At 37.2% G+C, this 19,368-nt stretch overlaps 1 protein-coding gene across 3 annotated transcripts in view; it reads right to left on the bottom strand.

Annotated features, from left to right (window-relative positions):
* Positions 1-2,907: 2,907 nt before the first annotated feature.
* The window catches only part of LOC126236781 (myeloid leukemia factor), a 140,686-nt gene continuing 124,225 nt past the window's right edge, over positions 2,908-19,368 (bottom strand). For 2 of the 3 annotated variants that reach the window (XM_049946359.1, XM_049946360.1), the window contains one exon: positions 2,908-3,585. In XM_049946359.1, the coding sequence (XP_049802316.1) occupies positions 3,474-3,585 (112 nt within the window). In that variant the 3' untranslated portion in view covers positions 2,908-3,473. Of the gene's footprint in view, positions 3,586-17,338; positions 17,389-19,368 lie in introns of all 3 variants that reach the window. The other variant, XM_049946361.1, reaches the window with a different exon arrangement.

Genomic DNA, 19,368 nt, shown 5'->3' with positions numbered 1-19,368 from the left:
AATATATTTCTAGCATTCTTTTACCTTTTTTCCCATGAATAGCATGAGACAAATGTATAATTATTTCCATTTACCTTGGTGTGTCATGATTCATGTGCTCTGCATCTACATCTGTAATCTCTCAACCACTGTGAAGTGCATGGCAGAGGGTATGTTCCATTGTATTAATTATTAGGGATTCTTCCTGTTCCTTTCACAAATAGTGCGTCAAAAGAATGACTGTTGAAATGTGTGTGTGCATGCTGTAAGTTATTAAATTTTGTCCTCACGATCCCTAAGGGAGATTCATCTTTTGAAGCCGGATATTGAAATTGTCAGCAGGTTTTCTCGAGATAAGTTTTGTTTTTCCAGAATCTGCCAGTTCAGTATCTTCAGCATGTCTAACACTCTCGCACATTCAGTATTCCTTGTTAATTCATATCTGGTATGTGTCCCACACACTTCATCAATATTCTATAACTGGTTGCATGAGTGATTTGTAAGCGATCTCCTTTGTAGACTGATTGACTAACAATGGGGACTATGTGATCATTCTATTTCATATCTCTATGAAGTGTCAGATCCAGGTATTTATATGAGGTGCCTGATTCCATTTTTATAGTCATAGAGTACTTTATTTTTTTGTTTTATGACTTGCATAATTTTACATTTTCAAATATTTGAAGGAAGTTGCCAATTTTTGCACCACTCTGAAATCTTATCCAGAGCTAACTGAATATTTACACACCTTTCAGACAGTACTTCATTACAGATAACTGCATCAGCTGCAAAAAGTCTACGGTTATCATTAATTTTGTCTGCAAAGTTGTTAATATACAAGGTGAACAACAAGGGTCCCAACACACTTTGCTGGAACACACATGAAGTTACTTCTACATCTGAGTCTCTCTCCATCCAAGGATAACATGCTATGTCCTCCCTACTACAGTGTGTGTGTGTGTGTGTGTGTGTGTGTGTGTGTGTGTGTGTGTGTCCGTCCGTCCTCCCCCCCTCTCTCTCTGGACCAACCCTCAATTAACCATTAACCAGTCTAATTAGTTGAACTAATGTATACTTAATAGACAGTGTCAGACTAAATATACAACTGTAGTGAAATTTCCACACTACGGATTTCCCTGGCCATGGCAGTTTTCACTATTATTTCCAAGGCCTGCTCATAATTTTAATAAAAACTTATTAAATAAAACAAATGTAAACAGTTACTTCTATACATTCTGCTTACGCCACAATAACTGCAACTGTAGGGGTATTTGCTTTATTTCTTGGAAGTAGAAACCAAATTTAAATTCCAAGAGCTTTAATTTTTCAGAGTGTTATCTTTAAAAGGCTGTCTTGCAGTAGGAACACACTCATGCAGGGATGCCTCCAGTTTTTCTACACTACAAGGATGAAAACTATAACTTTTGACATGAAAAATAAGATTACTGCCAAGTGTAAAAATTAACAACCTGATAAATTCTGCAGCTGAGAGGGCACTTTTAGGTCATTAGCGTGGTTCAGCAATTTGCACACACAGCTTCAAGTTACACTGTTTCATTCATTTACACCATGGCAGGTTTTTCTTTTGGTATTTACTGAAGACATCTCAAATATTAGTGCTCGAGCAGATGCACCTGTGTATGAAGTTCGCCGGCCACAAATAACATTGTTTTGGTGTTCCACTGTTCATTCACAATTCCAAGCAGGTACAAATTCCTTCATTATTGCTTCAACTAACACAGTGATAAATTGTGTTTCACATCCAAGTGATCTGCAATAATACAAAATAAACACAAAGCTAAGTAAGAATGACCCATATTATGAACTAGCTGCACAATCCAGTGATGATGCAGTTGTCTACGAGATAATTAGAAATCAAATAAGCAGCTGGCTGGGATCTGATGCAGCTGCACTGTTTAATGTTTTGTGTGTGGTCATTACTGAGGTTTAACACCTGTCCATGGCAACAAAGTGATATGGTTAAAGTTGATCTGATTACTATTTACTTAAACAGTACTTTAGCTCAATGTCGTGTAATTAAACCAAGATTAAATTGTCATTTCACTCTTACATGTTTACTTTGATAACAAAGACAGCTATTCTTTACACATATACAAAATACACTGTGTACCTGCTCATGTTATGAGAAACGGTGTGCCACTTAAGGGTTAAATTGGGTTTAGAAACAGCTACATTTCATTCCAAAATAAGGGACCAGTCAGTGGCTTATTCAATAATCTGACTGATATTAAGTTTATCAATAACTAAGTATTAGCTCTGTCTAGCAAGACTGGAGAGAAAACTAATTGTGACCTTGTCAAAAGAAGAATCCCAGCTGGAAGTGATCACATAAGCAGCAAAAAACATGCCAGGATGGTCAAAATTGATGAATTGCATTGCTGCCAGTGCCATCTCAGTCTGAGAAATCACTCACATAAAAAAAAAGAAATCAAGTTAAATTTCTGACCCTAGGAAATGTTCTGGAGATTTATCACCCCCCCCCCCCCCAAAAAAAAAGGGGGGGGCGAGTAGTTCCTTCATTCACTGCAGTAATGACTGAGCTATAGTTTCAATGTTATCTGAGTGTACCTACTTCTGAATCAACTGGGAGATAAAAGAAATCTGCACTAAACATTCAGCAATTAGTTTCAGAGTATCAATTCTGACTTATTCCGGATGTCACATCTACCACTCCACAAAACTTTTGTCATTCCCAGAACATTTTTATTTGAATGCCCATCCACAAGCTAGCAGATATGCCTAATGTGTAGACCAAAAGTTGGGAATGTTGAATTAATAAATAAAATTTATAATTCATTCACCTGCCCTCCTGACACGTCCAAGCAACACAATTACAAGTTTTTAAGATTTTTGGTAATGAATATATTATAATATATGCACAATATGCTCTTCCAAAGGAAACAGACATCAAATTCAGCCGAACTTTATTTTAATCATATAACAACTTGCATACACGCGCACACACACAAAACCTTAAGAGGAATAATACAACCTTGGTGAATAATAGTTATGCATCACTGTTACAATAATGACGGCAATTTAGAATGTTTGCTTAGTACAATCGTCTATGAGCTGCTAAATATTAAAAACTGACATTTTATCAACAAATTAAAACTGTATGCCATATGGACAGTTCCTATATATATTTGGAAACATGCTAACCTTTATATAATACGATAGTAACTGAAAGCACATTTTGTTCATGTACTGTTGTGAATATCCATAAACATACTTTTGAAGAAGGAAGTGGGGTAGCACAAATCCTAGGGAAACATAGGACAAGAAAAGATTCTCTTAAACAGCAAAGTGATTTTGTAATACATTTTAAGACTAATGTCTAGACATTGAATAATACAATACACACATACACTAATCCCTGAAGATGGTATACAGCCTCCAATCATAAGGGGAACAACAGTTCTAACTTGTAAAACAGAAGTAGTAGTAAATACAGCCATGAAGAATTTAGGTGACTAAGGATTCTCGTTGGAAGTGCTGCTGGAGGACTTCAGAGATTTGTGGCTCCTCTCCAATAGGGATTCAGGTTCATGATCTCGCTTCCGGGAACGTTCCTTTGAGTGTATGCTGAAACAAAAAATTACATAAATGCAACATTCCTGAATACCAGTGTCAACAACTTTGTTTTTTTTTTTTTTTCTTCTTTTTTCCAGCAACAATTTCCAAACGATCCCAAATCTATAGTTTCTGAGGGGGGGAAAAAAAAGAAGAAAAGGAGCACAGACACCAGCAGTTAAAGTGTTTTAAATTCACCTATATAGAATGGACAACAAGCTTACAAACTAAATTCTAATCTTAGCCAGGTGTTGTGGATTTTCATCAATGAAGCCTACAGAAGTTCATGAAGGCTTGAAATAAATTGGCATTTAGTGATAATTTGAGACTGAAAACATTAAAATCCTAATTCACCAATCCAAATTTGCTGAGAATCCTGATCGCCAACATTCAGGACAGACAGCAAAACTTAAACAAGGAACACAATACATGGAAGAAGAGATACAGGAAAAAAGAAGCGACAAGGAAGTTCAAACAAACTTACTAGTTAGACACAATAAATAAAGAACAAGAAAATAAATGCAAAAATGCTAATTATAGTGGTATTGTGCCCCTATAGAACCAGTATTACTTCACAAATGCTGCTTCTCAAATATGTGCAAACAAGCCTGTTTCACGTAATTTAATCCCACATCACCTGTAGAAGCATCACATGGAACTTTCTTTACCGTGCAGCTGGTTCAGCTCTACCAAGTTCCTGCTGCATCTTCCATGAAGTTCTAACTTTGACTGTAGTAATAACAATTAAAATTACCCATTACTCATAGATAAACAGACATGAAATTTTAGTCTTCTGCTTTCTTAGTTTCCATTGTTCTTACTGTAGCGGGACTTTGAATTTCGCCGCGCTACACTCTTTCCCTCAGATAAAAAATATCCCGTCGCAGCGGTATGAGCGCTCGACGGCAGAGAAAATACTAAAATTGTAACTCTTTGTTTGTTTTCTATTCGTTTCTTAATTGTCTATCGAGAGCGGAAGCTTAATGCAGACATGATCTGATGCTGACATAAAAAACTTAATAGCTAGTCTTGATCTGATTGTAATGTGTAGACATTGTGGAAGTTGTTATGAAATTCGGAGGATGGAGAGAAGCAACTAAAATAAATTGCATTTAAGATCAAGACTGTTTTGTATACATTAGAAATTCCTGGACAATGAAACTTATTGCAAGATTTTGGAGCAGACTTTTTGCGCAGTAATGAAGTAGGAGATTTTTGAAGACCTGGACGCCGCACGAAACAATAAGACATGTTAACATGGTAAAGAATTAACTCTAAGCTACGCCATTTCCCCCTGTCGGTTACATTTTGTTATTCTCTGTTCTTTTTCAATAATTTTTGTAGTGGAAACTGGTTTAACTTTTGCTCAAAAACGCCACAAGGACCACCCCAACAATAGCTTTTCTGAATCACGAAGTCTGATAGCTTTTTTATAATACGAAGTCCAATTTGCTTTTCATTCTTTCCCTTTGTCATGGTCATTAACGATTTAAAAAAACCACCACATTTTCACTTACGATTTCTTCCCACATTTTCAACCTTTTTTCTTTTCTTCTCTCCCATTTTTCTTTTTTTTTATTAGCCACTACATTACATTTAATAATGGTAAATCATCTTTGTGAATAATGAAAGCAATGTTGTGCAGCTATATTACTGGTACTACATATGTGTGTGTCAACATGTGTACAGTTGTGCCTAGCTATTAACAATCAAATGTCCTGAGCCAAGACCTGTAAAGTAAACAGAAGCTTCAAAGAAATAGTCTACCTTATATAATTCATATGCCCCTAAAGCAGCTCTGCTTAAATACAAGACTGAAAGCACTATAACCTAAATGAAAGAGGCTCCCTATTGGGAAGCTACTATACGGTTTCATTTTGATACTTTCCACAAGATCTCATGATAAAGCAAAGAGAGAAGAAACTGACTGTTCTTGACCAAGCATTTAAGTATATACTAATCCAAATAAAATATAAATCAAATTTTTTCAACAAAGCTAGGAGCCTATATAGTGACAAACAGAGTGAGTGCTGTGCTACAGAAGCAACCCCAGAAGCTAAAGGACACCAAAATTATTTACCTGAACTGGAAGACACCCAAGGTACAGAGAAATACACCTTGATAATAAAGTTGAAGAAGGTTGACCATGTTGAATACACCAAAAGGTGACTGATAATCGTAGATCGGAAAAGCATTGTTGAGGAGTTGGGCAATAAATGGCAGCCAATCAGCTAGGGAGATTAGACTGAATGCACATACTTTTGTTTGCTCACTGCTATTACCTGTCAGGCGAGAGGGGCAGCTGCTGGTTAAATTAGGTGAAGTTATTTCTACTGTTAAGGTATGATTTTTTGTGAAGATTACCGAGAGAAGCTTGACTATTAAACAAGACGAGCTATAAGTGCTGTAACACCAGTAATCAGGTAAGAAAATAAGCTGTACTACAGAAACAATTCTGCAGTACAGTAGTTAATATATGGCTTTGTAAGATTCATTTTTTGAATAATGCACTCTGAAGGCTGTGTGTTCAATACTTTGCTAATGTGTGGAGAGAATGAATGAACTACGGGCACATCCTCTAAAAAATTTATGGCTTTTTGTGAACAATTACAGTGGCCACAAACACAAAGATTGTAGTGAGCACAAAACATTTTCTTTATGGTTGTTGACTGTACACCTGTCTTGACTATTGTTTTACTGCTGTAATTCTACAACAGTTTATTTCCACTGCAACTTTTGCTTAACTCAATACCTCCTACTCTTCTTTGACTATTCTAGCAATTTTTTCTACTTTCTGTATATATTATAATGATGTGAACTGCCTGGAAACTTACCTCGAAATTGTGTTTTGTTAACCAGAAACAGCAATCATTCGGTCAATGGTGACAGACAAGCAGTCAAGTAACGCTTTGCAAAATGATTTTACCAAGTGATGTTGGGGTGAGGGTAGGAAAGGGGGGAGGGAGGGAGGAAGGGGGAGGGGGAGAGGGGGGGGGATTCTGCAAGCAGGCAAAAACAGCCAGAATGATGTTGGCAATTACACTGCACTCAAGCCATAAATGATACTTCATACACGTAACAAACTACATAAATGTTCAGGAGATACTCTAGAGGGAAAAAAACAAGGACAATGCAAAATACTTTACTTACAATTAATATATAGATACAAACATTGACCAAGAGAGTAATGTATAGCCAATAATCATGCAGGTCATGCAACGACCATAGCTTCATAACTAGTGTCACCTGTCACCAACAAAAGCAGTTTTAACCTGAACTATTTATCAGCTACTACCATTAGCATTTCTAAGAAGAAAAATCCTCTCATGGTAGTTACCCACTGCACCCAATGGGTTGTTACAGCATTAAAATGAATGGAAAACAAACAAGACAATATGCACATAAACATAATGAATCACTAAATTTTGTTTCATATCAGCAAGTTAGGCTTATAAAATAAGCGAAGAAAGTTGGCTGCAATTTTCTTAAGACATGGATGATAGGAAGACATTACAAACCCTATATATCTACAATACATCTATGAACTTACAAGTAGACAGAGATGAGAGCAACGAGAGAATAGCTTAGGATCCCTGTTTTTGGTAATCAGACCATGCCCAATTTTTTTGAATTTTGAGTTCCCCATTCACAAAGTTATTGTGAAAGTCCACAAAATACCCACCTTGGCTACTTTAACTTTTTCTCACTGGGTACCCCATGATTTTTAGCAACAAATTTCTTATGTGTGGAAATACGTGTGGGGTCTCTCCATTGACCTTTTACATTTGATGCATCATTCATTTTTTACCAACTTATCCTGGAGACTTTAGGACAAATTTACCAGTTGTTATTTTCCCCCCTCCTCAAACTGCAGATTGTTGTTGTACTCCTTGGAAACAACAGACATAACCTTTCTAACAGATTAAATCAGCTTAACATTTACTTGTGCAAGGCTGTCAATACTGTTTTGCTGCTTATTGATTTCTGGTACGAAGTAGAGGACCCAGACTATCACAGTAACATATCTGTGCAGTACAGTTTTAATGCTGTTCAAACATTTAAGAAATTATATTTCACAGTTGCCTACAGTCAGTATTCACCAAATGTGGCAACCATTTTGCACAATTCCTTCTTGTAGTTATATATTAATATAAAATGGTACAAATACATTTGAATTTAGCAGGTCATTTCTTAAATTGTTAAAATGTCGGGTGTGCTCGCTTTATAATGGGTCACAGACTAAGGATTAATTGCTCTTGGTGGTAAAATATCTAAAACAGAAACTCAAGAGAGCATTACTTCAAATCAATTACAGTGAAATGCACAACACCACTGCTTCAGATACTCATATCCAAAAATATTATGCAGGGTAAAGTAACCTGGATTTTTCAAGGATTTCTGGTTAAAAATACACTTTCTCCCAGACGAAAATACACTTTTTCTGTGTCGAGTAACAGTATACTTTTCCTCGGAACTGTAAAACTTATCAATCCTTTTAATGGTTGTGGATTTATACACCGGCGTAGAATTTCCCGGCACTTAGAAAACGAAACTCAGGGGAGAAAACACGTTTTGGAAAGATGTCCGACGTGCAGCAACATGTACACAGCATATTTTCGTATTATGAAAGTATAAATTCGAATTCCACCAAACACCACATGTTACTTTCCCAAGGATTGAAATCGAGACTGCGATGCGGTTTTGTAAGTTTGTAGCTTGTAGCTTGTGACTGCGATGCGGTTTTGTAAGTTTGTAGCTTGTAGCTTGTGTCACGTGATCTCGCCAGCCAATGACAGCGGATATTCAGAGCAAAGGACACGTGATGTAGTCAGCCAATAGCAACATCACAGTTAAGTAGCGTGAACACAGAAACAGGAAAATGTAATGGTTTAAATTGATACATCGAGTGTCGCTACAACAAAAGAAAGCTTTTACGTATAGTATTGGTCTCTAAGATTAAAAAGCTGCAAGAGAAGCTAAGCTTTCACACATGAGGTTTATCTTTTCTGTGCGTGTTACACTTTAAGACACATCACAAAAATGTGCCAGTAAAAATTTTGACAACAACATTTATGTCTAATCTTCTGGGCTCGAAAATATTCTAAACGGTCGTCCTCAAAGATTTGATTTTTGAATGAGAGTCAAACACTCTGTGATTTAAGAAATTCATCAGACATTCGCGCACAGAGTTCATCTTGTGTAAAAGGAAATTTACTTTACTTGAAAGGTATGCTTCTTTAACAACAATTCGGAATATTTTCCCGCGACCTGTTCGAAATAGATTCGTTTCAGCATTTGTGCCAGATGACAGGTGTCGCTGCTCTTGCGCAGCTACGATGATGCACGAAGCCCGTACATTCGCACGTGTAAAACATTGGAAGATCTTACGTTATGTCATAATATAAACAAGACATTCGAGGATACACCAAGAGCATGGGAATTTTGTGAACAATACTAACATGCATAATTCGGCTTAAAGTGCATATTCGTATGTCCAGATTCAGACGTAAATTTTCTTGGAGTACCAGTACAGTATTATCTCATGTTAGGTTCTTTATTATGGCATAATAACCATACATGCTATAAGATGAAAACGTGAACTTAAAATGCAGCTAACAGTTGAAACTAGCCAATGGTGTGGAATTAGACACTTCGTTTCAAATAAATTGCCTGCCTCAGCAGAAAAGATTAATGAAAGTCAAATTTCTTTAACAAATCGACAAAAATAACTTCATTGTTCTGCAAGGCGATGAACGCTTCCCTGTCAGAAAGGTGGAAACAAAATAAAATCTGAAACTAATAACATATTTTAGCCTTCCGTAATTATGTGAATGTATTTTAGTTCACTTGATAGCTCCTGGCCACAGAAATCCGTTTTCTTTTCATTTGACGTGAGAGAAATAAACGAAGAGGAAACAGCAAAGTCACTTAACGTAAACGCAGGTCACATGGAGACTACCACCTCCCACTACAACTCAGACTGATCTGTGCATCAGGTTTGGATCTACAATATTTCCGAACCGGGGCAATATTAGATAGTGGTGCTCCCCCCTCCCTCGAGTGTTTGAGGTAGGACGTCAAATATTTAAAAAATCGATTTTTCAAAAATATCTTCATTTTGTAGCGCACGTCTTTCTGAAGAGTCTGATACATAAAAGATATATGTTGAAGGGAACTTAAGACATGTTATTTGGTCTCAAGTGTGCTGAAGTGCAGTGCCACGCCTCTTCACAAAGCATTCTTCCATTACACGTCTGTATTTTGCTCTGTGGAATTCAAACGTGTAATATTTTGTAATGGGTGTCATCAAACTACATTCAGGCCAGTGGAAATTAAAATGTCCTGTGGTGCCTCTCCTGCTCCCAGTCAGCCGGTTTGGCGTCCTGACCCTCTTCAAAAAATCTGCAGAACAAGAACACTTCAGAAAACTTGCAGTCTTTAGTGCCTATTAGCTAATAACTTGCTGTTTTGTGTGACATAAAATTAAATATAGGATACATAAAACGAGTAAAGACATGAGACAAGCAAGACAGTACACAATTCTTCAATCCATAAGTCCTAGCTTTTTTCTCTCTCTAATCTTGCCACAGCTTTATATGGCATACTTTCCTTTTTGGGAAAGGATCTATTACCCGATCAAAGTTCGTTAACATTTTGCTACATGAAAAAACGAAATGTCGTTATCTAATACTAGAAAAGCTGTTGTTAATACAAATAGTACCAAAACTGGTGTGGTTTCTCAATCTGATTGTGTGTATTTTGTCAGTCTGCTAGATGAAACAAAACAAGCCTGTGATATTTTACTTTCAAGGATTCTATCACATCTGTATTAATAACATCATTATTAATTATATTATGCAATTGTTACACACAGCAAATAAACAAGACTGTTTTGGCACAAAAGGTCATTTTTATACCACGACAGAACATAATTCATGAAATACCAATATCAAATGCCTATTAGGCCTACTACAAGCAGAAAGTTTTATGTTAGGAAATAGTTTCACATTTCATTCATACTCTCTAGCTTCTGAAGTATGACATTGAAAAGTAGAAGCACGAAATTCATATAAAAATTTAAATAGTCATATGCTTCCGTAATTTGAGAGAGTCCCTGTTTCTTCACCCTCCTCGTTCTAACAAACAATCCTGTCATCACTAATTCTGTAACTATTCCTGCCAGTGTCAAAATTTATTCTGTGATTAACTTCACTAACCCTGCCACAATCACCGGTTTTAATACCCTGCATTTATTCTCTGGTTAGGCATTATTACGTGTTCATACAACGCGTTTTCCACAATACTCCCAGAACAGAACTTAGCGGCTGCTAGCCAGGAACTGTATAGCTGGCCCTTAATGGTGTAGCGATCTGGCCAAAAATTTTCTGTCAAAATTTCATTTTCTTGGATACACGGAGAAGACAATACGTAATCTGTTAGTTGTTTATTTCCACTATGGCAGTCTGAATCAATGGAATTCGCTAGTAATTATAACAACGTTCATCATTTGCAAACCCAGTCAACCACATAAACAGTGATTGTCATTCATCCTTTCGGCTTTATTCGCTCAGCTTGTATAGACACGTCCCCTTTTGTCTGCAGGAAAGTTTATTTCTAGATGCGACGGGGATTCCCCTGACAAACGTCACGTACACTATGCACGCATTCAGAAATCAACTGACGATTCATTCAGAAATCAACTTAGACTTTGATTAAAAATGTTCAAAAACCAACAGGGATGCATTCAAAATCGTATGAGTAATCTATAGACCCAACGTGCGCTGGTTCTGCTAGGTGCTTTGTGAAACAAGGTCTTTTCCTCAATAATATGAATTCTGAGGATATTTTGGTACAATATGAGACTCTTGTGACCAATATGTGCAAAAATAATGTGGGAAAGATGAAATTGAACAATGTGAAATATCATCTGTTTCACACAATGTTATTCAAGTTTACTCTTCAACAAGTGAAGAGAAGCATACATCAACGGTAAAGACTGTCCTTGACAATCATCTTCTCAGACAAAATCAATAAAAATTAAATATGACAGAGGCTGAGGTACTTTACCAAGAATAAATGAAGCAAAGGAGTAAGTACTGAATTTTTAGTACTAAAGAATAACCAGCTGAACATCTAAAATGGATAGGATATGGTAACACAGGGATTGAAATAATTCTGGCATCTATGCATATCAATGAACATGAGCAGCAGCATGGCAAAAACACAGAATAAAATCACATTAAACACTGATCAACTATATTTTACTATGGTCTACAACCTTGCAAAGCAGTAAGTCGAACCATTCAAAATGTTTATTCTGCAAAAAGATCTTGAGAAGTGAATCAACTGGGAGGGGGAGGGGAAGAGAATAAACAACAGAAGATGTGAGCAAAGGCAACTACCCACCCAGAGCAGAGGAGGGTTTGGGACCATCGTTTAAACAACCTATGCAAGGAATGACCAGTCTGACAAAGACATAGTAATTTGTCAGGTATTCCTGTGTTAGCATTATTAACACCTTCTGAAATGGGAGAATCTGCAGTAAAACTGCCAGCAAAGAGGTTGACGGCCAACAATACCTTGTTATGTTACAAAACTTGTTGCTTCTGAGGCTGAATGAGGACAGCTTCATTTTTAAAAATATGGAGCACCCCCTCAATGGAGTCACCATGTATGGGAATATCTGAATGAAACTAGACCGAGTCTTTGGATTGGTCATCAAACAGCTGGCACATTAACACTTCTCCACTGGCCTCCATGGTCACTACATTTGACATCCTGCAACTATTTCCTGTGGTGTTTCATTACACACAATGTTTATGCACCAAACGACCACGGAATCAAGGAGTTTTGATACCCTATCTGTACTGCCTTAACATCACTGACTATGTATGTGCTTACCTGAGTGTGGGAGGCATTTGAGTACTGATGCAGTATTATTCGTGTTGATGATGGAGGACATACTGAATATCTGTACTCTAAAACATGAGCAGTTCATAAACGTGTGTCTGAAATTTCAGAATTGTTTGTCTTAAGATTCAATATAAATACCTATATTCTTTTTGAAACACCCTTCATTTCAAGACGCAGTAGTTCAGAATTTAAGAGTAACAACGCTTGCAACCTAAACACACACATTTCTCACAAACTAGTAAAATTTTTTAATTTTACCCACTATAAACTATTTCAACACTATTCATTTGTGTTCACAGGAAGTCTTGTTTATAGAAGTGGGACTACTCATCAGATACTATCTGATGTGTCATTACAGTTTCACCGATTATAAAACCTAGCTAAAGCAATCTTTACAAGTACTTCCTTCTCCATATATTATTACATTTAAGTATGGATGACAAATCTGTTTTCACAACATTTGAAACTACAACTAGAATATGTTAAACTTTTTTTCATCTTCAAAAGATGTGAAATCAGGTTTCAGACATACCACAGAGTGCTATTTTAATACAGCAATTCCAGCAATATTTTACACTTTTTTTCCAACTACGCTGCCAGCCAATATTACCATAGTGTTAAAATTACAATCTTTCACTCTTTGAAGGTCAATTCACCTTTCAACTTTATCACGTCAATAAGAATTCATTATCATTACCCACACCCCAGCACTGCTTCAGTGCAGGGATGTGTCAACCCAAGTCAGTTGCAAGGCATAAATATTTTGACACAGCTGGTCAGAAAGAGTGCAACATGAACACTTGTGAGAGAGCTAAGTCAGAAATTGTAAGACAAGCACACACCAAACTGCCTTCATTGCCCTCTTAACATTAAATAAGATGCAACAGATAGGATGCAACAACACCTATCAGTGACTTGATGGAGCAGTTAGAACTACTGACAAGCAAATTAAGCAAATGTAGCAGAGCCAGAGACAGCTGACCACTTGTAATAAACTGGACCAATTAAGTTAATATAACTGGTGTGTCTCAGCAAAACCTTCTCTCAGTTCAGGATAAATAACATGACCAGCTAGCTTAGACAGTCAATAAGTAGGATTGATGGAAAAATTTGGAAATTTGTGGTAAGGTCTTAGGGGACCAAACACTGGCTTGGGGGAGGGGGGCAGCCGCACGGACCATGAGAAGGCACCTCAGACGGTGCGGCTAGGATTGATGGCAAATTTCTTGTCATTTGCACTCAATTCTCTGATTATTTTAATGTTAACATCTTGTTTAAGATTGTTCCAGTATTTTCACCCTGTGACAGTCATACACGGTATCTCTGGTGTAATGATAGCAGTTTCACAACCACAACTAACCGATGCTGAAGTCCAGGAATGTATCTACCACTAATGGGTAGGCCATGGGTCCTCCCACCACAGTTTCAGTTCAGGCCTCAAGATGCTTTGACCCTTCAGCTTTGTACAGGCCAGAGGGCATACCTAACCGGCAGGCCAGTATCAACATACATCACATCAAACTTCATGGCATACAATATCATGGTCCTCCTGAAGGGACAATTCGGGCAATGACCAGAGAGGGACCGAGCATTCTCAGGGTGGCATGTGAATCAATTATACATGCACCTCAGTCACACCTTCTTTCATCTGCCCCATGGAAAGTGCCTTTGAATTGGCATGTGGACACCTGCCAGGCCGGCAGTCAGCTGTCGATGCTGACTGACAGTGATCTCTAGCAACACAGTCTACCACTGATGATAGCAGATTGTACTACAGCCTTCATAGCAACTGGGCGACTGAGGCTACAGCAATGAGGTGTATATTGAACAATAAAGTGAGTAATAACTAATCTTCTTTTATTAGCATTAAACAATGTCCAACAGTTTGCCGGCAAATAAGCTGATAAAACAGTAAGATTTCCAGTGCAGAAAGGGTGACCCCTACACCATATAGCTCATTGAAATCCCACTGAATATGTAATTTCATGTATATTGAAACACCATTTTGTACCGACAGGTATGATAAAGCTCAAAAGAATGGTGACAGTATTGCTCCTATATAACTGTACTGAGTTAACTGTCAAACGATAGTTCAGGTGCCAATCTCAATTACAATCAATAGTACGCTCAGCACCAGTAACACTCTGCATGGAACGTATGTTAAATGCGTTTATCATAATGCCATCTGATCTATAGGTGACCATCTGGGTAAATATAAGAAGTCACTAAACTAACTAGTAATTGCTATCCCCCACACCACTCCCTTGAAGTGAACAGTAAAAACTGATTGCATTATGTAATTCACAAGCGTCTACAGAAACTTCTCAATGACTTGGGGAACATACAAGTTTAGAGGGAACCAGGGAGCAGGTTTCCAAATTTCATCCAATTTTGTGGAGCTTGAGATGGTAACTGTGTGCCTTTGCCACTGGCAGTAACATTTCCAAAACACTCCCAACCTGATCTCCTAGATAAGCTGTTTTGTCCACTGTTCATTTTTTCTCAACATGCTACCAATCTTTAATTGAGACATATTAGCTGTAACTTCCTTGTTGAACAAGAGAAATACATCAATTTTTTTTTTGCCTTGAATAACATATTTTGCAGTGTGTGTGTGTGTGTGTGTGTGTGTGTGTGTGTGTGTGTGTGTGTGTGTGTGTGTGCGTGTGCGCATATGCATGCAACAGCAACATGTGCCGACTGAAGAAATTTGCTTTTGGAAAGATATCTTTTCAATTGATGAAGTGGGCTTCTTCAGCAGGGGCAAAGGCAGGCAGACTGACTTGTTAAGCTCACCAGACAAAAATATTAACCACCTCCTCCTACTTGGAAGAGCACACTGTCACTTTGAAGAGCTGTGTATGGACTGTCACTGAATGCAGCTCTTCCAAGTGATCACAAATGGAACTGCTAGCACAGTCTGTTAGCTCATTACAGACTACTGCATATGGTGGCACATACACTGTCTCAATAGGCCCAACAATGAAGAAACAGCACAGTAGCTGAGTGGAAGATAGTAGTAGGGTCTGACTGTCACAATTTTTTCTCTTTTCAAATGATGCAGGGTATCTACTGCACCAACAACCCAATGTGGCACTTAAGCCATGTGATGAAGATAAGTTCATAGGTGTTTCATGATGTTTCTCCTACCATCATTTGGGCTTTATACATTAAGGCTAATGCAAACATTAGGCAGGATATGTATTTTAATATTCTCGGCAAACAAGTATTTGCCTTTCCTTCTCGATTTAAATGATAAGTATGCTGTGGACAATCCCATCTTTCATGCTGACAACAGCTACATCTGCGAAACTGCTTGCAGATTTCTTAATCTGACAAATAATCGCTTTCTCTATTGCCCTTTGACTGGTTGCTATTTCACCTTACCTTAATCTCACAGAGCATGTCTGTTACTATCTGAAACGCAAGTGAAATATAGGACTCAACATCCACACATTTTGGTAGCTCTCCAGGACAATCATCAAAGTGAATTCAGTTACATGTTATGCACATGAAGAAATTTGTGGACACTCCTTCTCACATAATTGAGGCCATTATCAAGACTAGAGGTGATGTTTACATGATATTAGCATAGTCTCTCCTAGGAGTGACTAATTTGATATATACGCATATGTATTCCGTCAGCTCTGAAGGGTTTGTCCTAAACCATAGCAATGCCCTCTCTTGCTTATTTGCCTATACACTTCTCAGTGAAAATTATGGCAATATGTCAATCATTTATATGATACTCTTAAGCGATGTGTTTTACTACAGCCTTACTGGTTATCATGTAACAATGATATGTATTATAAAAAAAACAATCATGAGATAATATATCAGCATGACAGAAACAGTCCTTTGTCAAACAGCAGAGTCCATTAGCATACACTGCCAGAAGACACCTTGTATATTACAGCAGCTAACCAAGGTGCCACCTACATACTTAAATTTTTGAAACTGATTATTCATTAATGTACTGCAACATATCAAAATATATCACTGGGTATTGGTAACCTGTGGCACCTGAAATGTATCCTCACAAAAACAAAGTGCATGCATGAAAGATGACATAGTAAAAGCATGCATTTGTAGTCACATGAATTAGACTTTGAGCAGTAACTGGATGAAGGTTACAAAATTTTCCCTTTTTGTTTGTTAAATACTGAAGTTTTATTTTGAGCTGCTCTTTCATTTATATGATACAGATATGAGCAAAATTTCTTTGTCGTGTTTTATTGCTTTACAGATTATGTGGGACACGGAGACACTGACAAAAAAAGTCATAGACAATGCTGTAATGTACACCACTTTACAGACTCCTGTTTGTTTCACTTTACAGAGACGTAGGATATTGAAGAACCAAAAAAGTGAAGAATGAGCTCTGGTCCTGTTCACAAAATTGTTAAAAGCAGAACAAAGGTGTGTGTGTGTGTGTGTGTGTGTGTGTGTGTGTGTGTGTGTGTGTGTGTGTGTACAAACATTTGTGTGACAATTATACGCTGCTCAATATTGGTGCAATTAATCTTCTATGGTGTTCATTATTTAAATAGTTAGTGAACTATCATTAGGCTTACAGGACTTCATACTAAAAGGCAAATCGCATTCAACCAAACTTCTGCTGGTTGTATAAGCATACTATTTGTACAGGCTGTAATTTTTAAGAAAAGACACACAAAACTGCAGTGGATTTAGTTTAAGATATACATTATTATTATACCACAAAGAGAGACAATTGGTTAATGACAAACATTAGTTCTCATGACATTCTTAGAAAAAATGACTCTCTCAACAACGGGCCTTAGCAAGTGTTAAGTCATATGTAACATACTCAAGCTTAGCCTGAGCTACTTACATGGGCTTAATCGGGCGAATATTTATGTTTATCAATACTTTCTGTTGTACCTGAAAAGCGAAACATCAAAAGAAATGTAAAGATAGAAATAAAATTTTGAATTACAAGGATAAATGAACAGATATTTAAATGAAACAGTGAAAAAAATTGGTTACTTTTCCAAAGAGCTGAAGTTATCCAACTGTTTTGTTTCACATATCTTTTCGATTTTTTGCAATCTCTCTTTAATAAAATTATATATAACATCAAAAGCACCAATGCAGTGCCAGATGGAAAAAAATCTACCAACCTCAAATAGAAATACCTCACTTCTTGACTTCCTCATTACATATATCCGCAATTATTGTACCCTTAACCGTATTTTGGCAATGAGACATTGTATCAAGACAGTACAATACTGGATAGAAGTGATTAATGTTGAACTCTTGAGAACTTCTATGCAACATATACCATGAGATGGGCTCTGTGGGACCCGTAGTTTAAACTGAGATTTAAGACGCAAATTGAAATTTTTAATGTCGGTTACCTAATATTTATTTTACAATTATTCAAATATTGTTTAAATACTCCTCGAATTTGTTGCACTAAATGAAGTCTGCAGTATTTTTCATTTCATCTCACGAAATCAAATAATTCTGTGTGGTTTTTTTAAACAGTAATGAACTGTAAGAGAACTTGATTACATAGGAATAATATTAGTTATCTCTATAACAAGAGAATCTTCACATAAAACTAAATTCCAGGGTTTAAACTTCCGCACATGAACTGCTTTTGACAGGCACAAAAAGAAAGTCTGCAAAATTTGAATTCAATGTTGGGATCTAAATATTTTTATCAGCACTTTGAACACATTTGATTTTAACCAACACCAAGTACTTTGTTGCAGAAGCAGAAAGGTCCCCATCACAATTTTCCTGAAATTCTTCCTCTGACAGATCCTCTACTAATATAACTGGTCTCTGGCTACAGTAAAACAATCTTATTTTTCATCTATTTTTTTTAACTATATCACTGTATCTTCCTCCATCCAAATAAAACAATTTCATCAAATTGAGGATTGTTAAAACTGGCCTTGGGGAGAGGGAGAGACTGACTTTACTTTAAGCATTATACGCTGTTTGACAAAGTGCAGCACCCAGTCGCATAGCGAGCTATCAATGTAGCTTTGTACGTGTACACACCTGCAATTCTCTGCGACAGATAGAATGGCAACCGGAGTGTATTAGTGTTGACTGTGTTTTGTGTTATTCCAGCCCTGGTAGGACACACAAGTGACATGAAAAGCCTCTGATGACGTGTGATCACTGAAGGACATGGATATTTCAAGTTGTTCTGTTTGACACCATTATCAGTAGCACCTGAATAATTTAAAAGGGGCCTCATTGTACATCTCAATTTGGCTGGCTCCTGGAATTATGCAATATCCAGATTTGTGGTACATTCAGATGTTTCCAACCCTGGGGACACCACCTCATTGAAGGCACATTCAGTACCAGGCAGGATTCTTCCTAAGCTTTTACAAAAATCAATGGCTGTGCCAGCAGCAGCAGCATTGCAACTGGTAGGGCCACATAAGCTGGATGAAATTGACAAAGCAAACAGGCATCTTGTCCAATGTGGGGCTGGGAGGGCTCTAGAGGTGCAGTGAAGCCAGATTCCCAACTACAGTACACCTGACAAATCAGGTCATTCAGGTTGGGGATTGGGTATGGGTTGATAATACCATACCACAAAAGAATTCGATGGGGGAAACACCAGACACTGGATGGCAAAGAAAGCTGATAAAGGATTTGACAGTAACCTCAAGGAATGTGAGGATAGTACTTCAGCCAGGAAAAATTAATGAAATAACCAACAAAATTTTAAAATTTCAATATGATGATGTAGGGCTGTAGCATGGAGAGCTGCATCAAACCAGTCTCAGGACTGAAGACCACAACAACAACAACAACAACAACAACAACAATGTAGGGCTACAGGAAATGGTACAGAAATGAAGAGATTGACAAACCCAAGTACTCATTAGTATA

The sequence above is a fragment of the Schistocerca nitens genome, chromosome 2 (genome assembly GCF_023898315.1).
Source record: "Schistocerca nitens isolate TAMUIC-IGC-003100 chromosome 2, iqSchNite1.1, whole genome shotgun sequence".
NCBI classification, from domain to species: domain Eukaryota; kingdom Metazoa; phylum Arthropoda; class Insecta; order Orthoptera; family Acrididae; genus Schistocerca; species Schistocerca nitens.
The sequence above is the reverse complement of the archived record's forward strand: the minus strand, read 5'-3'. Positions and strand labels throughout refer to the sequence as shown.